Below are 19,669 nucleotides of genomic sequence, written 5' to 3' on the forward strand. Positions count from 1 at the left end.
ACTTACACTTTTCAGCTTAATAGCAAAAATAAAATAGTATGTATACTTACTGTGTAATTGAATTTTGTACACTCTTTTCATTTAGAGTCATTCCTGGAGGTGGATCATTTTGCAATGCCAATAGTTCTTTTTGTAATCGTTTCTATAAAGAAATTGCACAGAATATTTGAAATATTAAATAAAATTCAACAATAAACATGCACAGTAAAGTACATTTCATCCATTACTGAAAGGTAAAAGTTTTTGAAAATTTAAATACAAAGTGAAACTGAAAGGTGAGAAAGAGGGAAGACTCCTCTTGTAGAAATTAAACTGAAAAGTCACAGGCAAAAGAAATCACAGGCCTTAAACCTATACTTTGTTGATAAGATGCAATGGCACTTACATTTGCAACACTGCTAAGTGAAGAACTGTTGCGTTACGAAATACATGGAAGTATCCTGGATCTTGTCATATTACAATGTCAATCAGAGCTCTAGACCTAGCAGTATACGTTTCCTATTCCCCTGATAGCATCAGATTTACAATTAATTCTCCAAGATTTTAACAACACAACCCTTCCTCCCTCAAGTAATTTCTGATACTTCTGTCTGGCATCTGTGCACGTCCTTGCCTCTTTCTAAGTCATCCCAGAGCACAGAACACAAAAGTAAAACAAGGCTACGTGACTTGCAGAACGCAAACTATTTTATAACTTTATAGTAACTACAACTTGGAACCTACAGAGTTGCAACATTTAGAAAAGTGTTACACCAGTAGTTCAGGTAATTATTATCTATTTTGACAGGGATAAACCTGTAACCACAACCAGCTGTTTCTGTAACTACCGGAACCGTTTCTTACAATCTAGGGAAATGCAAACTCTATGAAGTGCTACCATTGGCACTGCTTTCAGAGTGTATTTTCTCCATATAAACAGTTATGCAATATGTTTTGTCATTTCCAAGCCATCTAGATAACAGAAAGTTCAAGGCTTTCCCATTTCTTACTCTCCTTTCTCCCGGTGACGATTTTAACGTTTACTGCCTACGAGTCCACTTCCATCATCTCAGTAGTCAAAATGACCTTATGTAAGATTTCAGCATGACCTGGTACTGAAGAGGTTCAACATACAATTTTTTAAAATGTAGGTTGATCATGCATTTGTAACCATTTCTTACTAATTTTCCAAACTTTTCAGATGCTTAGTAGAACTTAAAAAAATCCATAGGGGAAAATCAAAGGTGTTCATATGTCAACACAGAAGTGATTCAGTATCTCATTAATACCTTTGAAATAGAACTACAATAAATTCAGACACACAACTCCTAAAGAAAATGTCCTCATACATTTACAATTTACATTTTGAAATCACTTTTCGTCTCTATCTAGCAGCCCTGAAAACTTGCTTTCGGCTTCTATTTTCAAAGTTCCTACCTTGAACCCAAATACACACTTTAAAAGTCTTTTATTTGGAAGCAATTAAACAAATATGTTTTGAAATGAAATGTTATACAATAAAAGAATTTTAAAGGCTGTTATAACTGATGTACAGATATAAACAAACTGAAAAAACAATGCTAGCATTTTCATAAGAAAGCTATATACATCGCTAACACAGTGAAAAAGAGATTAGACACCTAGTGTTCATCTTTTGCTTTCTGCACAGTTTAAGAAAATTTCAGATTATAAACACAAGTGGTTTACACCACTATTATGAATTAAACTGCAAAAGAACAAAGTTCCAGAACCATTTTACAAATCCTTCATTTGAGTGGCAGAGATGTTTTGAAGTCAATACTTTATGACGCCTTCCAGGACCATCATCGAATAAATCCCTACGGCAGTCAACCTGTGTATGTCTTGTCATATAGATCATCATACCAAGAAATATTTCAAAAGTTCAGAGATTAGACCCTTACATGATAGGGGAAAATTCAAACTCTTTCCCTTAAAGAGGAGATTTGGAAACATTAGGTAAAAAACAGTAAAGAACAAATGTATACAAGAACAGCAAATAATTCAGTAGATCCATTTACTTATACATGTAGACCAACTCTACAGTTCTATCTTTATAAAAAGGAGCCTAAAATCCATTTTAAAATTAAATTAAAAACAGCCACATTAAGGTATAAGTATCTGATCACAGTAATTTGAAAACTGGAAATTCTGTTTGTACTGTATCCCACCAAAAATCCCAGTTTCTCAAGACTTAAAATATCCTCTTATTTGAAGTTTGGACCTTTGGCTCTTTTCTCCAACAACCATCTTTTCAGTTTAATACAGTCTCAGTCACTCTTTTATCCAACTCACTAATGCAAAAATATTCTGACTGCTTCACAGCTTTTAAGTTCTCACATATAATATTTATGGTTCTTTCTAAAACACCAGTAACTCAAAGGGGAAAAAAATTAAATTAAAATGTGTACTTGATCAGCACTAAAGTGCTCTGTTCCTCTGATCTTTCTCTGACACTGTCATGGAGGCCTGTCAATTAAACACAAATAATACATACAGACAACAAATTGCTTCTCATCAGTTTTAACACAAAATGTATTAAGATCCAAAAATGCATCGCACAGAAATAACAGGAGATACTATTTATACTTCCAGTCAAAAGTATCACAGTAAGCAAAATAATTTCTTTTTTTGTCTTTAAAAATATGATCATTTCCAAGTTAGCCAGGTCAAACAAGTATCAACCTAAGTTCAGTCTGACCTGCATTTGCAGCTCTCAGTAAGAATATCAGTAAAAAACCACCACATCCATGTCATTCCCATATAAAGCTGAAAAGAGCACATTCAGTAGAAAATGGATACATTAGCTGGCTATTAATCGAAAGAAACTCAACAACGTAAGCCACTCAGAAAAGCAAGCCTATAACATTGCTAGTGTTACTATGAAATGAAAACAAGCTTTAGCAAAGAAATTTATTACTTTGAAATAAGGGAATCCACAAAGAAAACCTGCCTATGATTACCTATTATGCACAGAAAACTCCAGTGCAATTCTGATTAACAGTAAATTCCTAGGCACAGCTCCACGCTGGAAAGATAGAGAGGGGATGCAGAGGTCAAGAAGCCTGCAGCTCTTCTGGACTTGTTCTTCATGCAGAGCAATGTCCCAAACAGAACCAAGTATCAGCAAAAGGTGTTATTCCCTTCAGCTTGACTGTAACCACTCTAACCCTATGCCTATCTGAAGTATCAGCTTGTGTTCTCCATTATACTATGCCCTTACAGATTTCACGTATCTCAACTTTTTTACCCTTCAGGGTAAGGCCTGGAAAAAAAATCCCACAAAACAAAACAAAAAATAGAAACCACCAACCAAAAGAAAATCCCACAAATGAAGAGGATATCACCCCAGAGCTGCAGGCAATCAGGACAGAAGACCAACAACTGCTATAAGAGATGGCACAGAATCCTTTTCACTTTTCTTCTCTCCAGCTATACTGACTATCTTGGATAACTTCCCTTGAGATTAAAGGACAAAAATACCATTTTGTAATAAATTCCTAGATTTCTCCAGTCCCCATAATGACAGGAACTCTGTAAGTGTTACACAGCTCCAGGGGAAAAAAAATGCTTTTAAAGATTTCGTAAGTAATACTCTAACTGCAACAGTCTAAAGACAGAAGCAAGGAAAAGTCCTTACACAAAGATAATTACTTTTATTGAACCAACTAATACACATTTAAGATGTGATACTTACAGGAATACTAGCCCTTACTTGGGGTTTTTCCCAACCAGAATAATAAAATACACTATCTATTTTACAACTCTACTATTCCATTAACCATGCCATGCAATTTAATCATACCTTATCTGACAAACACAGCTGGGTACCTTTAATAGGTTTTTACCAGACATTTTAAAAATTTGGTTTGTTCTATCAAGCATCACCTCAATTATTTCTGTACAAACTAATGAATAGCTGCCTATAGACCTTTTCCAGAAGACGCTCAAGTGCACTTTATAGCAACTATAACATAATTGTAGAGGGTATTATAGCCTACTAACCAGAATTCATTCAAATACTGAAAAAGTGTTTTAAGAGAGGGGCTAACTAATATTTAGAAAATTGTTTTTTAATGAACCTCTCTAGTCAATGTACTCCAGTGTTTGACTACCCTTATGGTATAAAATATTTCTTTTATACCTTATGGGAATATCTCGTGTACCAAATTGTGTTTGTTGCCCTTTGTCTTCTTACTGTGGCCGCATTTTCCCTATCACCCTCCCATTAGGTTGTTGTAGACATCAGCAAGATCTTCCTTTTGCCTTCTCTTCTTAAGGATGAAGAAATCCAGTCAGCATCTTTAAGTCACGTAGTTCAGCCCCTAACTATCTCAGTGGTCATCTGTTGGACTCGCTTCAGCACATGAATGTCTTTTTTGTACTGGGACTCCCTTTAGGGAGTACCCCAGATGTGGTCTCAAGTGCCAGTGAGAGGGGAAGAATCACTGTCCTGGAGCTGCTGGCTACATGCTTGCACACACAGCCCAGTATGCACCCAAGGATATTCAGAAAATTTGGAAGATACTCTCCAAAGACATTATGAAGCAATATTTTTTTATTCCTCTCTCCCTTACCACAACTTAAAATAATTTGTCTCATATTGTGTCTCGTTAATACACAAAATTAGGTTATCAGGAGCCAGATCTAGATTAGAAAAAAAAAATTTTAAAAATAAATCTCTCAAATTAAGCCCTTGAAGGACAGATTTATACAGTTAAATTAGGAAATTGAGCTCCTGGTTACCATAGTAATTCAGAAAACATCTAAAGTTTAAAGGCAACAACCTGAAATTAATTCCTCTTTGGTGTTTAACAATTATGATACTATCTGACCAAAGGGGTTACAAACAACATTAATTTTCTCAGAGTAACACTAAGTCTAAAGGCTATACGCACTCTTAGCTTCAAGATAATTCAGTTATGTACTTTTAAAGAACATAACTCATATACCAAGCCCACACACATTACATACAAAAGGCACGCTGCAACTGTAAGTTCCTGAAATCAAGCATTTGAAGAGGAACAGTTTCAGAGAGAAAAAGGCTTTCCATGTATTTGATGGGCATGAATACAGAAAACTTTTTCTGCCACAAAATTCTTGAGAATTAGCAGCAACATACATAGCAGGCCTAAGTATAATGGATTAACATTTTTCAGGCAATTTTAACTACCTCATTTGTAGAATCTTATAAACGTAGGAGTTGAAGATTCCTTAGGGAAGTCACCTCTCCATCTTCCTAACATAAGGATGGATGGATTAAAGATTCTTAAAATATCCTTGTAGTTAAAAACCTTTAACATTCTCCACATCACCATATCTCTTGCTTTTATAATTGGAAGAATTTTCTTCACAGTAAGAGATCTAGGTGAGTTGAATAAACTACGTCAAAATACTGCTCATTACTCTTCATGGATACAGAAGAGAATTCTCTTACTTAGTTCAATTTACTTCTCTCCTTCTACAATATTTAGTAAACTAAACACATAATTCTTTCAACTCCCCCTTCTCCAAGTCTCATTTTCTAAGCATTTAATTTTTGCTGGTACTCAGCTGGCTCCTTAAATTTGTAGTTTTTATATATATACACACATATTCATATATATATATTAAAAAAGAAGAATGCTTTGTGATGACATCTATGTGAATATATCCCAGAGATTTTTTTTTCATTATAGCAGCCCAATACTTTTGACTTACACTCAGTCCACACTCATAACCCGGAGTCTCTTCCATGGGAGAACTGGTCAGACTGCTGCTCATAAATTAGACTCCCTCTTCCCACTCTCCTCCCCTTATTAAATACTTTGCAGCTTTCTCTACTAAATTGCATCGGTTTGATTTTAAACTTTGTCCACTTGTCACATACGTATTTTGTAAGAACACTTACATGCCAATCATCCAAGCTGCTTTCAGAAAGCACGAAGCACTCACCTTGACAGAACCAAATGCCCTCTCTCAATCAGACACCCAGTTCAAACAAGAGTGTGATTTTACTACAACCAAACTACAATTGTGATACCTTGCAGCTAATAAAAAAAAAAAAAAAAGAAGAAGAATCCATTGATTTATACCAAATTTTGCTTGTGTGGTTATTCAAATATCACACTAATGCAAGTCAAAAATATTTGTACAATCAGAATACAGCTACTGCTCCTCTTTCGCAATAGTTATCGCACAGTAAGAGGAGGAAATCATGTTAGTTCAATGTGATTCTTCTTCTGAAATCCATTCTGGCTACTTTTTATCTAGGTATTCACAGGTTAATTGTCTATTATATCCTGTGGGTATCAGAGACTATTCATTCCAGTGATTTCCAAAAGCCACCCTTTCACATTATAGTAGAAGTAGTATTTATCATCTGGCAACTCAAAATAAACAAAGAACTCAGATTCACATTGCTTAAACACTTAAAAAAATCCAAAACCAACAGCTGAATCTTAGTGATTGACATAAGATCCAATGCCTAAAAGGTATTGAATCTGTCCTTTTTGTTTGACATGATTTACCTAAATTAACAACAATGAGACATGAATATCTGTATCATCAATTCTTTGCTTTCCTTTTCTGTTCACAGGCTCATCCCTTTCTTCATCTTTCTAGTGATTTAGAAAACCTTTCTTCAGGCTTCTCAAATCTGCTAGTTTAAAACAATGCAGCACGGATGGATTTCACTCCCATACACTTGTCCCCTTCTTTCATATTGAGCTTCAGCAGTAAATACTTATTTTCACTTTTCTGTTTTGTACAAAGCCTTTTCAGTCTTCAAGTCACTAAATAGCTCCTCATGTAGCCATACTGACTTTTCTTATATTTCCTATATTTTTGCATATTGACAGAGCTTGCCATTGTAAATTTGTGTTTTCTTCTAGAAACTTGTAGCCCTTCAACACTCTTAATTATCAGTCCTTCTTTATTTACAGATCTCAAGCTATGTTAAGACATGGATATCTAAAGTCAATACCATTATTACTTTTGCTTTTTTTCTTACCATGAATCAAGAATGCCTTTTTTTTTTTTCACCACATAGATACTCAAGTTGCTTTCAGCCTCTCAACCAACTTCTTTATGTCAAAATACAAGCTAGTGCAGCTATTCACTCCCACAATAACCTCCAAACAGTTGTTTTCTATACATTGACATGGTCTTGGGAGCTGTACTTGCTCTATTGTTCTTTTCATATCCAAGACCATCTTTCCAATGTTTCTGCTAATCCATCATAAGATTTCATATAAAAGCTCCCTTCCTGCTTGTCCACTTTCTATTTAAAGAGACTGCGAAATAAAACATAGACTGCAATCATGCACTTATTTACACAAAGGGGGAATACATGAAGCATACACAAGCAATCTTGTAAACCATTAAAAAAAAAAAAAAAAAAAAAATCAAGTAAACCAAAACTAAATTGGATCAAATTGGCCAAAACATTCACAGAGCAGAACAGCAGAGTAGGAAGATCTGAAACCAAGACTGGGTAACAGCACGGTCCTTCGACTAAAGGAATAACTAGCTGCAAAAGGGAAAGACTAGTGAAGTAGTTTAGACAAGTATTTGCAAAAAGGTGGAAGTCTTTGAAACCAAGATTACTTAATTCACCTACCTCCACAGGAAAAGATGATACAAGGATGAAATCAAAGAACACAGCTTAACACTGATCCAAACATCAGTTCCAAAAGAAAGTTTATTCAAGTAGTTGAGACATGACTGACATAGGAATGGCTTGTATTCTGTTGCTAATTTCATCAAATAGGATTTGCGTAACCCCTTCAGTTATCCTCCACAGATTTTCTAAAGTGTCAAGTTCATAAGACTTCTGCAAAGCTTATGGAGCAAAGAATACCAACTGGATGTCAGTGGAGTAAAATTCCTGCTGGCTCCCCAGATAGCTCACAACAACCTGTATCATTTCAATCCTGATGGATGGAATTCACTGTCTGTCATGGTTGAAGTTAAATATACCTCTGAAGCCAATAGCTTCTAGCACCTTTGCTAAGCAAAAATACACTTTTTTCTCCAAATTGGCACACATCTTACTTGGCCAACTCTGAAACTGGTATGGTAACATCTCAAATGCCACAGCTAAATTCTCACTTGTGTTGATTCCTGGTGAATTACATGAAGAAGCAGAAGGCAGGACAGAAGCATATAAAAAGATGCAATATGTCAAAAGGGGGAGGGTAGCAATTTAGGACAGGAGATTTGGAGGTTGGCAACATGAGTATTTCAGAATGCATCTCCTAGAATAAGATAGTTTAGTTACTGTGCACCATTGAGCTACATGTTATACATCATATAAATGTTTATTAACAGATACAAAATTGTTTCACTGGCCTCTGTGTCCATGTCAGCTACCTCAAAAGGCAATAACCTAGATTCCTAAAGCATGTATGACAATATCACCACCACATTCCCCAAAATCAGGGATATTTTTTCCAATTCTACCACAAAAAAGATCATACCCACAGACAGACGGGAAGACAGACTTTAACCTCAAACCCCCATAAAGCAACAGTGCAGTCAAAGGTATTTTCCTCCCCTGCCATGAAAACTTATCTAGCTCTTGTAAGTATGCAAAAATTACCTCTCTCAATACCTTTAAAAAGGAGTACCACAATACCCAGTGTCTACTTTCAGTTCTAAGCCCATTGTCAGAACTCTTAAACCAGCTTTGCCCTTCCCTTGGAAAACTGGAGCCTAGAAAGTTAAACTTTAACAAAGCTATATGCAAACAAAAATATGTGTACAGTAAAGAAGTAAGGCACCATTAGTTATAGGGGTCACTACTAAGTACAAATTATGTACATATAGCTGAAAGCAACTAAGATAGCCAATTAATATTGTTTCAGTTAATGTATTATACGCCATAATTGGGAGTGGGCAAAGCATTCATACACTGCTACATTGGCTCTGTTGATTAGCAGTAAAATATTAACACCATAATCCAATGAAGTTTGATTGTGTTCCCATACTCATGGCTTATTATCTTCTCGGAGCTGAAAATACAAACTTTATAAACGTAAACGATACAAAGAAAATAAAATTGAAGAAAGATCAACGCATATATTCAACCACCTTATCTTTGCAATTCCTGAATATTCCACTTTTTGGTGTTTCGAGAAATGCCACAAGATACGCAGTGTCCTAAATGCATAATATCTTAAATGGGTAAACTAAATTATGAAGTATTTCAGTCAGATACTTTACCTATGAACAACCTTTGATATCGACTTGAAGGTTCATTTTCAAAACTTTTTTTTTTTTTAAGAGAAAGAAAGGAAGAGAGAGAAAAGCTGAGCTGATTAAACCAAAAGGAGATTCAGTTCAAGACAGGATATATTAAGTGCAGTGGTAAGAGTTTGGCAGAAGACAGCTGGGGGAAAGACAATTTTTCTCTACCAGTAGAGCAAGAAGCGGAAAGTGGGCAAGCAGCTTCCTTTAGTTTCTGCCAGAGGAAATCTTCCATCACCATACCTTCTTTTACCACTAACACAAGCTGTGATGGGCAGTTAAGCTGGAATGCGGTGGCCTTTTCACCTGGAGGGGTAGACCCACACTCAGTTAGGCAGTATCGCGAGGATACAAAGAAACTGAAAGATGGAACAGCAACTTCTCAAACTAGGAAGCACGGGAGTCCAAAACATCTGTGCTTGAATTTTGTTAGAAACCTTCTATTTCCATGCACTCGAATTCCATTTTCTTTGTTGCGATGATGTAAGAAAGGAGTAACCTTCCAAGTCCAAGCCCTCCTAGACACTGTAAACTCAAATCTTAAGCTGGCTTGGAGATCAAAGAGGAAGAAAAATTAACTTATAAATAGTTCAAAGTTAAAAATTATTTCCACAGGGGCTCCACTCTTATTTTATGCTGGAAAAGTTGCTGCATCCTGAGGGGACCTAACAATATTTCTTCAGTAACTACCGATGATTCTCCTTCACACTCAAATATTGAAATGTACCCAGCAAACTCTGTTAGCACAAAAGCACTGTCAGTCCTATGATGAAGTCCTGGCAAAGAATTTACATTTCACTTACAAGCTACAGGCTGTCACCTCCTCCCCCATTCAACTTACAAAATGTTTCACAAAAACATCCTTTCTGTTTTGAAGAAGTTTTTGCATGCAGGAGACAGATTTTTTTTCAAGCACTCCCTCACTCAACGGAGGCAAATAGTAACCTTGTACCAGAACAGGAGGAGCTGTTAACAGGCTGCAACAACAGTGTTTTTACACCACCACCATGTTGTTTCATAAGCAAAGCTGTTACTAGTCTGCCAGTACAACATACTAGCCTGAGAGTAAGACCAGTAACAACTCTATGTTCAGTATTTTGGTTCTTCCATTCACACATTTCTTACTGAAAAGTATCTCAAAACCAGAATATGAAGTTCTAAACTCTGGGTAGATAGTCCTCCTTTTCAAACAAAACTCATAAAAAAAATATTAAACAGTGTAAATATTGCTGGAACTGATTGCATGTTACTCTCTAATTAGAAACCTAACTTTAAATATGAAAAAGCTCTCAAATAGAAGAGAAACAAGATAAAGAACTATGACATTTAAGAAAAAATTACCTGCTACAGTCCATCTTGCTACTTAAGAAATCTAAAGAAAAGATGAAAGAGACAGTTCCTACAAATTCAAAAAAACACAATCTTTGTTTTCTAATCAATCATTCAAGAAAGCCTCTGGAGCGTATATCCTATTAATCATGTGAAATCATTTGGCCCAGACTCCCAAACTCACAAGCCATCCAGACACTTGATTATCAGAGTCCTGGGCAAATGTCTCCTAATCAAAGTTCTTATGGTAAGATTTAATCAAGGCGCAGAGGAGGAAAGAAAGTTAATTGACTGGATGTGCCCAATTAAAGCTTCAGCAGGGCATATAACAAAACAGCTTCACAAAATACTCTGTACACAAAAAATAATACCAGGATTTGAATTTGAAGAATTGGTTTTGAGTTTTATCTATTTTTGGCTGAATATCAGGTTTTCAATCTGTACTGAGAATGCAGAAGCAGATTAGTCTCCTCCTTCTCATTTCTAATAAAACATGTTAACATCTGGCAACCCAGTTCTAATGTTATTTTCCCAGACCAATCCATACTTCAAGTCCCGAATGTCGGGCATTTTGTGCATTTCTGCCTTTTTAAAGGAATGGAAAGGCAATGCATGAATCTTTTAACAAGCTACTTAAAAGTAAGTTTTCACCACTAATTTTTTGTTCTTCTGAGCATTTAAAAATTTCATTACATTATGGATTGGGGGAGGGAAGGAGGAAGAATTGTTGATTTTTCAGTTCAGTAAAAGAATATTATCTTCACATGCCCCAAGATATTCTAAAATATTTGACTGGGTGGTCAAAGCGACATGGTCCTCTTCTACAGTGAATAATATGCTCGACTTAAACTCACTAAGAGACGAGATCAACCTGAAATCAGAACTACAGTATAATTAAAGATAAACCAATAACTACACACGCACAAAACATTCTGTACTCCACAGTCCAAAAAGCTTTTTGCCAGATAATCAGATTTTTACCATGAATCTATCATTTTAAAGCAAATTAAGTGAAATCCACTAATGAAGAATAAAACAAAACTGACAGCTAGTCACCTGCTTTATAAATGGAATCTTCAAATGTAACAATGCCCAGCACAACCCTCACACAGTACTAAAAAAGATTAAATTATTTGTGTTTGACTTTAAGAACAACAGTCTGGCATTATTAGAACTGCTTCAGTTAAAGAAATGAATTTAAGATAATAGCAAGGGCTGGCACAATGAGGGCAACCATATGTCCACCAGAGAATTTCATATCCTTATAAAAACCATTCCAAAGATTGATAACCGAGATAAAATGCTGTATTCTGATAATAAGCCTTTCGGAAAGAAAAGGAACAAAACATTGGAAGCTGCAAACTACAACAAGATTTAAATACTCATCAAATCTGTATCCCTAAATATGACAGGAAAAGAATTTCTAACTTAGGAAACCTCAATCCATTTAGTTTCCTTGTCCCTTCTCATTATTGGCCACCAATTTATAATCAAGAAGAAATAAATAAAACTATGTGAACAAGTAGAATCAAATTCTATGATGCATTTCATTCCAGCAGACTTTTAGGAACAAAATTTGCTATACTGTAGTGAACTATTATCAACATTTACTGGCATATATACCGGATTTTTTTTCTTGAGGCTGATCAAGCAGTATTTTTAACTAAGTTGGATAAAAAAGATGACAACTTTGTATTTGTAATCACCCAAGGAGAAAGTTGGTTTTTAATACTATGTAGGAAAGGATGAATAGTTAGTATTCTTAATCAGATCATTAATTATCAAAAATAAGGTGTCTTGTGATTCCTGTTAACTTCTGTCCTTTCTTTTCTAACACAGTAATACTGTACCCAGGAAGGCAAATGATGGGGTTCCCTCTCTTCTCCCTCTGCCACCCCAGATTGATACTTGTTTTTCATTCTAGTGATTAAGGTCACCTCAGAGGAAAAACAAACAAAACCAAAGACAAAAAAGCAAAAACTGCAAAGGCTGGCACAGATTCCAGAATACCTTTTGAAAGCCCTCAACTATCAAAAGCAGACAGAAGACAGGTTACCTGACCTTCATCCCATCACAAAATATTACTTACTGGCTCTTCTTTTTTTAAAACATTTAACCTATTTACTGCATTTTCATTTGGTTTTAGTAAATGAAGTTATAATAGGCTTAAATGAACGTGTAATATTGTCTCTTCCTCCATTCAAAAGGCCAAAACACAACCCACAGTTGACAGTTCCATCACAGTCCTTCACTACTTCAAAACCACGCAAGATGCACAAATCTTTGGCTTCAAGTACTGATTAAAAGACCTTCGTTGTCCTATTCCCCTCTGCCCCAGTGGGAACTTTAGCCTGCAAACTGCTTGAAAGCTCATCTCTCCTTTGTAAACAAAGGCTATGTAAGATATACGATCATTATACCAAACGCTTTGTATTTGCTGAACACAGCCATAACTATGGGTAAGTTCAAAGGAAGTCATGCCTTCTCTCTTTCATATTAATAGAAGTAATTTAATCACATAATCTCTGGGAGTATTCACCAGTACAGCCTATACCTGCATAACATATAGTGAAGATCTTTTAGTCTGAATGTCTTAGCTCAGTATAATTTGAGCAAACAATTTAAGAAAGTGCTTGATCACTGAGTTTTGCAAATTGTTTTAGCTAAGCTGCTTTAGCTTATTAATTACAAACTCACAGAGCTTTCCAAGGGAGCAGCTTAACAAGACAACATTCCCTGGCTTTTGCAGATCTATTGTTTCTCTTTTCCCCTTCTCAGAGCTTGAATAGCTAGGCCTAAAAGCCAGTACAAGACATTATCAAACTCTGAGCAAAAATATTTACAATCAACTAGAATAACTATTCTTTACAAGTAGTATCTGCTGTCTCTTATTTTCCTGATTTAAATCATACATGTATTCATGAAATACCAATGTGACAGGTTGAAAGCATCCGTGGTTTTCTACGTTTTAGCTATATAGTTGGTCTATTCGGAAGAAAGATCTGCTGATAATGCTCTGGGACACTGGTTTCAGTAAACTTGTCTACTACTGCTTTCTTTTTCGTAAGTGAATTCTCCCATTCTAGCTCAAAAATTGTGCAGTTGCTGCACAGGAAAAGTGTTTCCCAAAACTCTATTTACACAAGCAGATACAAAAACAAGCAAGTGAGACTCCTTAGGGCCTAAGGCTTTGGTTTTATTTATCTTCACTGACTTAAAGACGATAAATTTTGTACTTCACTTGATATTAAACTCACTTGAAAAGTTTATTAAAAAAGCACCAAGATTAACTCATTTTGGTAAAATAACTATAAATTATGCATTTTTCTGTAGCATGGCTATATGCCAAAACTAATATACCCCATATCAGTACAGACTGATAACTGAAGGTTACATAAAGGACTAACAATCTCTTAGTGGACAGGAGAAATGCTTTTTACTCTCCACTTATTCTGGTCTCAATTATGGTACTTGCATTTTTCAGTTTACAAAAAAAGATTGAAATCTTTATCTTCAAAAGTATTTCATCAATGGCACCACTAAATACTTCAAGTTGTTACTAACTACCAATAATTTCATTGTGTTTATATGCCAGAAGTGGTTATATAATTACAGTAAACACTCATTTTCTTTTTATTTTTTTAAATATTTTATTTGAAATAACAAAAACAGCACCCTGTACTGTGACATTTAGCAGGACACATGCAACATCACTGACGTTGCAGTCAACTGAAAGCTTTCCTCACTTAAGGTTGGGTTTGTTACGGTTTTTTGGGAAGATATATCAAAAATAGCTTAGAACTTTTTCCTGGACAAAGTGATCAAATAAGTAAAGAGAAAATTATTTCCAAATTATTAAAGAAAAATGCTGCCAATATTGAAGAAAGAATAAGCAATAAGCAATTGTTCTGAGAACAGCTGGAAACACAGAACTTCTACTGAGACTAAAAGAGCAGGTAAAGATTAGAACCAAGGAAGTCTAACCAGAACTGGGCATATCCAGACCATAATATTTTCTTATAATGTAATTATAAATGCAATTTTGCTTGAGATTTCAGTGGCTTGTACACATTTTCCCCATCCCATACCCCACTGGCTGAAAACACTGGGGTGAAACTTCTGGGAAGCTTTTGTATTGCTACTGGCTTGTGTTTAGCGATAAAAGTTCCCGGTGATCCCAAGCTAACATGAATTCTGCATTGTCATCTAGCACAATTATTTTATTAAACACCTGTTTAGACATACATTTTGAAAAAAAAAATCTATTGCTGTAACTTTTCAAGCAGCACTTTTATTTCAATGTGTGCATGTGTTCTGATGGCAGCCCACCAACAGGCAGTTTTCAAGGGAAAAAAAAAACAAACCCTGATAACATGAATGCATGGTGAAGGCTAACATTCTACATTCTTTACTAAAGCTGTTTGTGTCATTAATTACAATAGCTCTGTGTTTAATCAGATTTAAATATCTACATGTACAAATTTCATGTGTCTAACTTCAAAGGAAAAAACACAGGCTATTTTGGTGATAAAATGCAAACCTAAACCTGTTCCCATAGGTGTGTTTGTGAAAGCTGTTTCAATATGTGCAGTCATAATTCAGGGTTGGAAGTAACTTGGTATTAAAAGTGAAAGGAAGGGAAAGGTAAAACTGTAGTAATTAAAGTGTCAGCATTATGGATAAAGTCAATCTTTCGAGTTTAAGACGCAAATACTCGTTATCTGTGACTTTAGGGAAAGGCCTTAATTATCTAAACACTTTGTACAGCAATGATATATTTTCTGTACATTTTCAAATGAACTTCCTTGGTTCTATTTTTCACCTGTTCTTCTATTCTTAATGCTAGTTCTGTGTTTCCAGCTGTTCTGAGAACAACTGCTTATTATTTCGTCAGTATTTACCACATTTTTATGTTATCTATAGCTTTAAGACTTCAGGTTACAAAAGATGCTACACCAAATCTTCCAAAGCAAATCCATTCTATTTACTTGTTGTACACTACTTAGAAATTTTCAGAATATTTCTGTTTTTCTTTTCAGGAAAAGTTGTATAAGCTTGTGTTTATTCTGGGAATAATATTGGAAAAAATAGTCTTTTTTCTTCAAGGTTTGTTTGGGGTTTTGTTTGACGATTTTTTTTTAAGAAAAAATATTATTTACTTAAAGTTATGCAAACCAGGTTGAAAGCAATCTAGCAGTGCCAAATTAACCACCACTTTGGACAACACAGCTGTTAGAAAACAAAACACAGGATCTTGTCAACATTTTCTGGAAGAAAAGCATTACAGAAAACTACCATTAAAGAATGTCCACACAGAGTCCTGAAATCTTGCTCACCTGGGAAGGTGTCTACTATTGAGAAACTTGCTAATTTTACAGTTCACTTACTAATTTTCTTTTATGCTTCCTGTTTATTAAAAAAAAAAAAAAATCCTATCCAATTCCTTTTCTGATTTGTTAAACTACATTACTAATTTACTAAACTCAGGAAAAAGTCATCAGAACATTACACAACTAGCAACATAAAGACAAAAAAAAAACCTTCCCTAAGTTTCCTTGAATCTCCTCATCAAGACAACAGAACACTATTAAAAGTGTAATATTACAGCTAGTATTCCTAAAATGAAAGCAATTACAACATTAGACCATAGCTGTATTTTCAGGAAGTGAGTACTACCTCCACACTTATCTTACTTTGAGGCAACATTTGTCATTCATGTATCCTAAACAACCTCATTTAATTTATAAACATTATCCCTTTACAGAGGGAGCAACAGGAATGAGGGTGAGGCAAGCTGTAGAAGGTCATTTACTAGGCCAGAGACAGCAACACAGCACAGGTTTACAAAGTCCCATGGAGTGTCTCCTTCAAGTTTCACAACTGTCATTTCCCTATAGTTTTCACAGTTTTATAAAAGATACTGCTTAATAAATTATTGCCTCTTTTTTGCAGCAATGTTCAGACTTCCACAAGCATGAAAAGAGCAGCGTTACAAAAACGCACTTGCCAGAAAGACCTGATAAAACGAAGGCAGATCAGGCTATCTGTCTAAACTACTGCTAAATGAAGAACATTCTGTACAGTACATACAAGTTCTTGATCCCATTTCAATAACTCAGAAAGACACATCGTGGCTTTTTTATGCTTCTAAACTTCATAAGTAGAATTTTTAGCCCATGCAGTTCAATGCTTCGACAATTTAACTCTTTTTAGCTATGCTAAATCCAAGCCATGAGGACAACTAAACTAATTTAATTCAGTTTGTATACTCTTTCTTGGCTGTTCCACTACTAGTGACAAAAAATACGTTATACCAGACCAAAATGAAAACAAGAGAAAGCAGCAGTTTGAGGAAGGAAATAGAAGTGCTAGATCATCCAGATCTAAAAACAAAATGGAAAACTGTAAAAATTAAAAAAAAAAAAAAAGCAGAGCAGTTACAGGTGAAATAAGGAAAGACAGAAGCCACTGCCACAAAACCCAGCAATCTTTTCTCCTGCCCCAGTCACAATAAATCACCACCCACTCGGAGCAACACACAGTGAAAGTGATCCATTCTTCCACAGCAATTTCTGCAGCCTCTATTTAAGAACTCCTTCGGAGAAGGTATGAATAAATAATTCATCTGGAAATACCTGTCAAGCAGCAGGATGCTTCATGTTTTCACCTACAGCAACCCCATCCAACCAAGTAAAACCAGACGTTTTCTGTCCACAGGACTGACGCCACATTACAGTTTCATTTTACGGAGAGAAAGAGGACCCCCACGGGCAACACGGGCACACGGCTTAGGCCAAAACTTGTCTGCCCCAGACCCCTGTGCCCGAGAATTACAGTGCCGTGGCCACAGAAACGCCCGGGAAGATGGAGTTGTTGGTCACATCCTTCGACACTACCCTCACACTGTCACAGGGGGGTCTCCCTGACATCGTCCCCCCCCTACATTGCGGCCACACCGCCAGGAGAGGGGGACGAAGCCGCGGCCCCCTCAGACCCTGCCGAGGGGAAGAGAACCCTTCGCCCTCCCCCCTTGCCTGCCCGAAGAGAGGGGGCATCGCTGCCAAACCTCTCTCGGAGGTAACTCGCCTCCCCTCATCGCCCCGGTGCCTCTCGCCGCCCTCCACCTCCTCCCCCGCCCGCCATCCTGCCCCGCCCGCCCTCACTTGCGGCTCCCTCCTCCCCTCTCCACCGCAGCCGGGGCCCGGCCTCGCCCCTCACAGCCTGCCCCCGGGGGTCCCAGCTCCATCCCGGCCCTACTCTGCCTCCACACTCCCTGGCCGAGCGGCCACCGCTCCCCCTACCCCCGCGGCCGCGCCGGAGCCGCCGCGCAACCGATCCCCTCAACCTCTGCCCAGCAGCTGCTCTGCCCGTACCGCTCTCCGGAGCGCACCACCACGCACACGCCCAGGGCAACGGCTCCTCCCGGCTCCAAGCTGCTGCTGCCACCACCACTCCTGCCGCTGCCGCCGCCACTGCCACTGCCACTGCCACTGCCACTGCCACCGCCGCCGCTCGGCTCCCGCTCCCGTCCCCGGGCCCCGGCGGTGCCCCGGCTCCGCCGCAAGCTCCTCACCTGCATGGACGCCATGATGGATCCTCCCCCTCCCCTCTGCGCCGCCGGCCCGGACCCACAGAGACGCAGCGCCGCGCGCCCGTCCCCTCCCGGTCACGTGCCCGCGCCACCGGCCAGGCGGCCGCGCATGCGCGGAGAGAGGGCGGGGCGGGTGTCGGCCTCAGGCTGTTGCTGCTGCCGCTGCCGTGGCTGGGCCCCGGTGCTGCCCTCTCCCCTCCCCCTGCTCGCCTCGGCGGCGGCGGGTAGGAGACCGCGCCGGGTTGCCCTGCGGCCGGGGAGGGAAGCTCCGTCGACTCCCCCGATGGGAGCGGGCCTCAGGGCCGGCCATCACCGGAGGCGGGAGGGGGCTGACCCCCCGCCTGGCCTCGCTGTGAAGGTTTTTAGCTCTGCGCGTCCAGAGCCTTTAAGGGATTTAGTTAATGCCGGCTGTGCCCTTTTATGGGTTTCTGCGGGCTCTCCTCAGGTCTGGTGTGTCCTGGCGGGAAGGTCGGATTAGGGATCCCTGGCAGGCCCGACCCGGCCCGTCCCGGCCCCCCTCCGTGGGCTCGGGGCTGCCGGCTGTGGGAGAAGGCCTTGCCGGCGGCTTGAGGTGATGGACGGTTCTCCTGGCCAGGAGAGACGTCTGTCTATGCTTTCCGTGGTACTCTGCCACAGGTCTGCAGATAACGTGAGCCTCCTCTGCAGTGGTGGTCTGGTGGTATACATGTCCAAATTAGTATGGGGTACGTTTTAAATGGGAGCAGTTTTGGATTCTATGTTTTCCTTTCCTGGACTGGAATGTCTTCTCTCCTTTGCACTGGATGATTTTGTGGTAACTGTGTCGGTGAGAATAAACAAGCACCACCCACTAGGAGCAACCTGCATGCAATCAATAAAGAAAGCAATTTCCAGAAACACTTTTCATAAAGTGGGTATTTCAGACCTAATGGATCCTCAAGATAAAACTACAAAATGTTTTTTGCAAAGACAAACCTATAAAACTCATAATCCTAGTGGATACGTAAAATCAAGGATTTAATAGAGATACTGATTTTAGAGCTCATAATCTCCATCTCCCCGCTGCTGTCGCTGTACGTTCCAAAAACATTGAAGTACTTTTCTCTGTCCCTTCACACCCACGCTTTCTGATGATGCTAAAGAATCCCCTTGGGTCACTTATGCTCCCTCAGTGGCACCTGATTTTTTCTTCACAGACGGCCTAACTGATACACATCCAATTAAATTGTTGAACAATTGTTCTCTGTTTGTATTTACCTTTGAAATCTTTCATTTTTAGACCTTAAGAAAGGTTTGTGCATCTGAAAGCCTGCCTACTTTCTTTAACCGTTTTATTCAGCGTGGTGCAAGATACTACTACCTACGAGCTTTACCTTCCAGTATGTTTTTATGCATCCTCCACTTTGAAAATGGCTAACTGGAGGAAAACAAAAACCCAGCACAAAGTGGCATCAGCTTCCAACTTGTAGCCAGCGTCAGCCGCATTGCCGATGTTAAAGTGAGCATACAAACTTCTGAGGTTTGCGTAAAGGGAAGAACAGAAGG

General features: G+C 38.2%; 1 protein-coding gene across 1 annotated transcript in view; it reads right to left on the bottom strand.

Moving 5' to 3' along the window:
• Positions 1 to 18,148, bottom strand: part of UBE2W (ubiquitin conjugating enzyme E2 W) — a gene marked incomplete at its 3' end in the record, with an annotated part of 28,066 nt that extends 9,918 nt beyond the window's left edge. The window contains 2 exon segments of the mRNA XM_082499235.1: positions 51 to 142; positions 18,128 to 18,148. Of these exon segments, the coding sequence (XP_082355361.1) occupies positions 51 to 142; positions 18,128 to 18,142 (107 nt within the window). The 5' untranslated portion in view covers positions 18,143 to 18,148.
• Positions 18,149 to 19,669: the final 1,521 nt, after the last annotated feature.

The sequence above is a fragment of the Vanellus vanellus genome (genome assembly GCF_965231255.1).
Source record: "Vanellus vanellus genome assembly, chromosome: 2".
NCBI lineage: Eukaryota > Metazoa > Chordata > Aves > Charadriiformes > Charadriidae > Vanellus > Vanellus vanellus.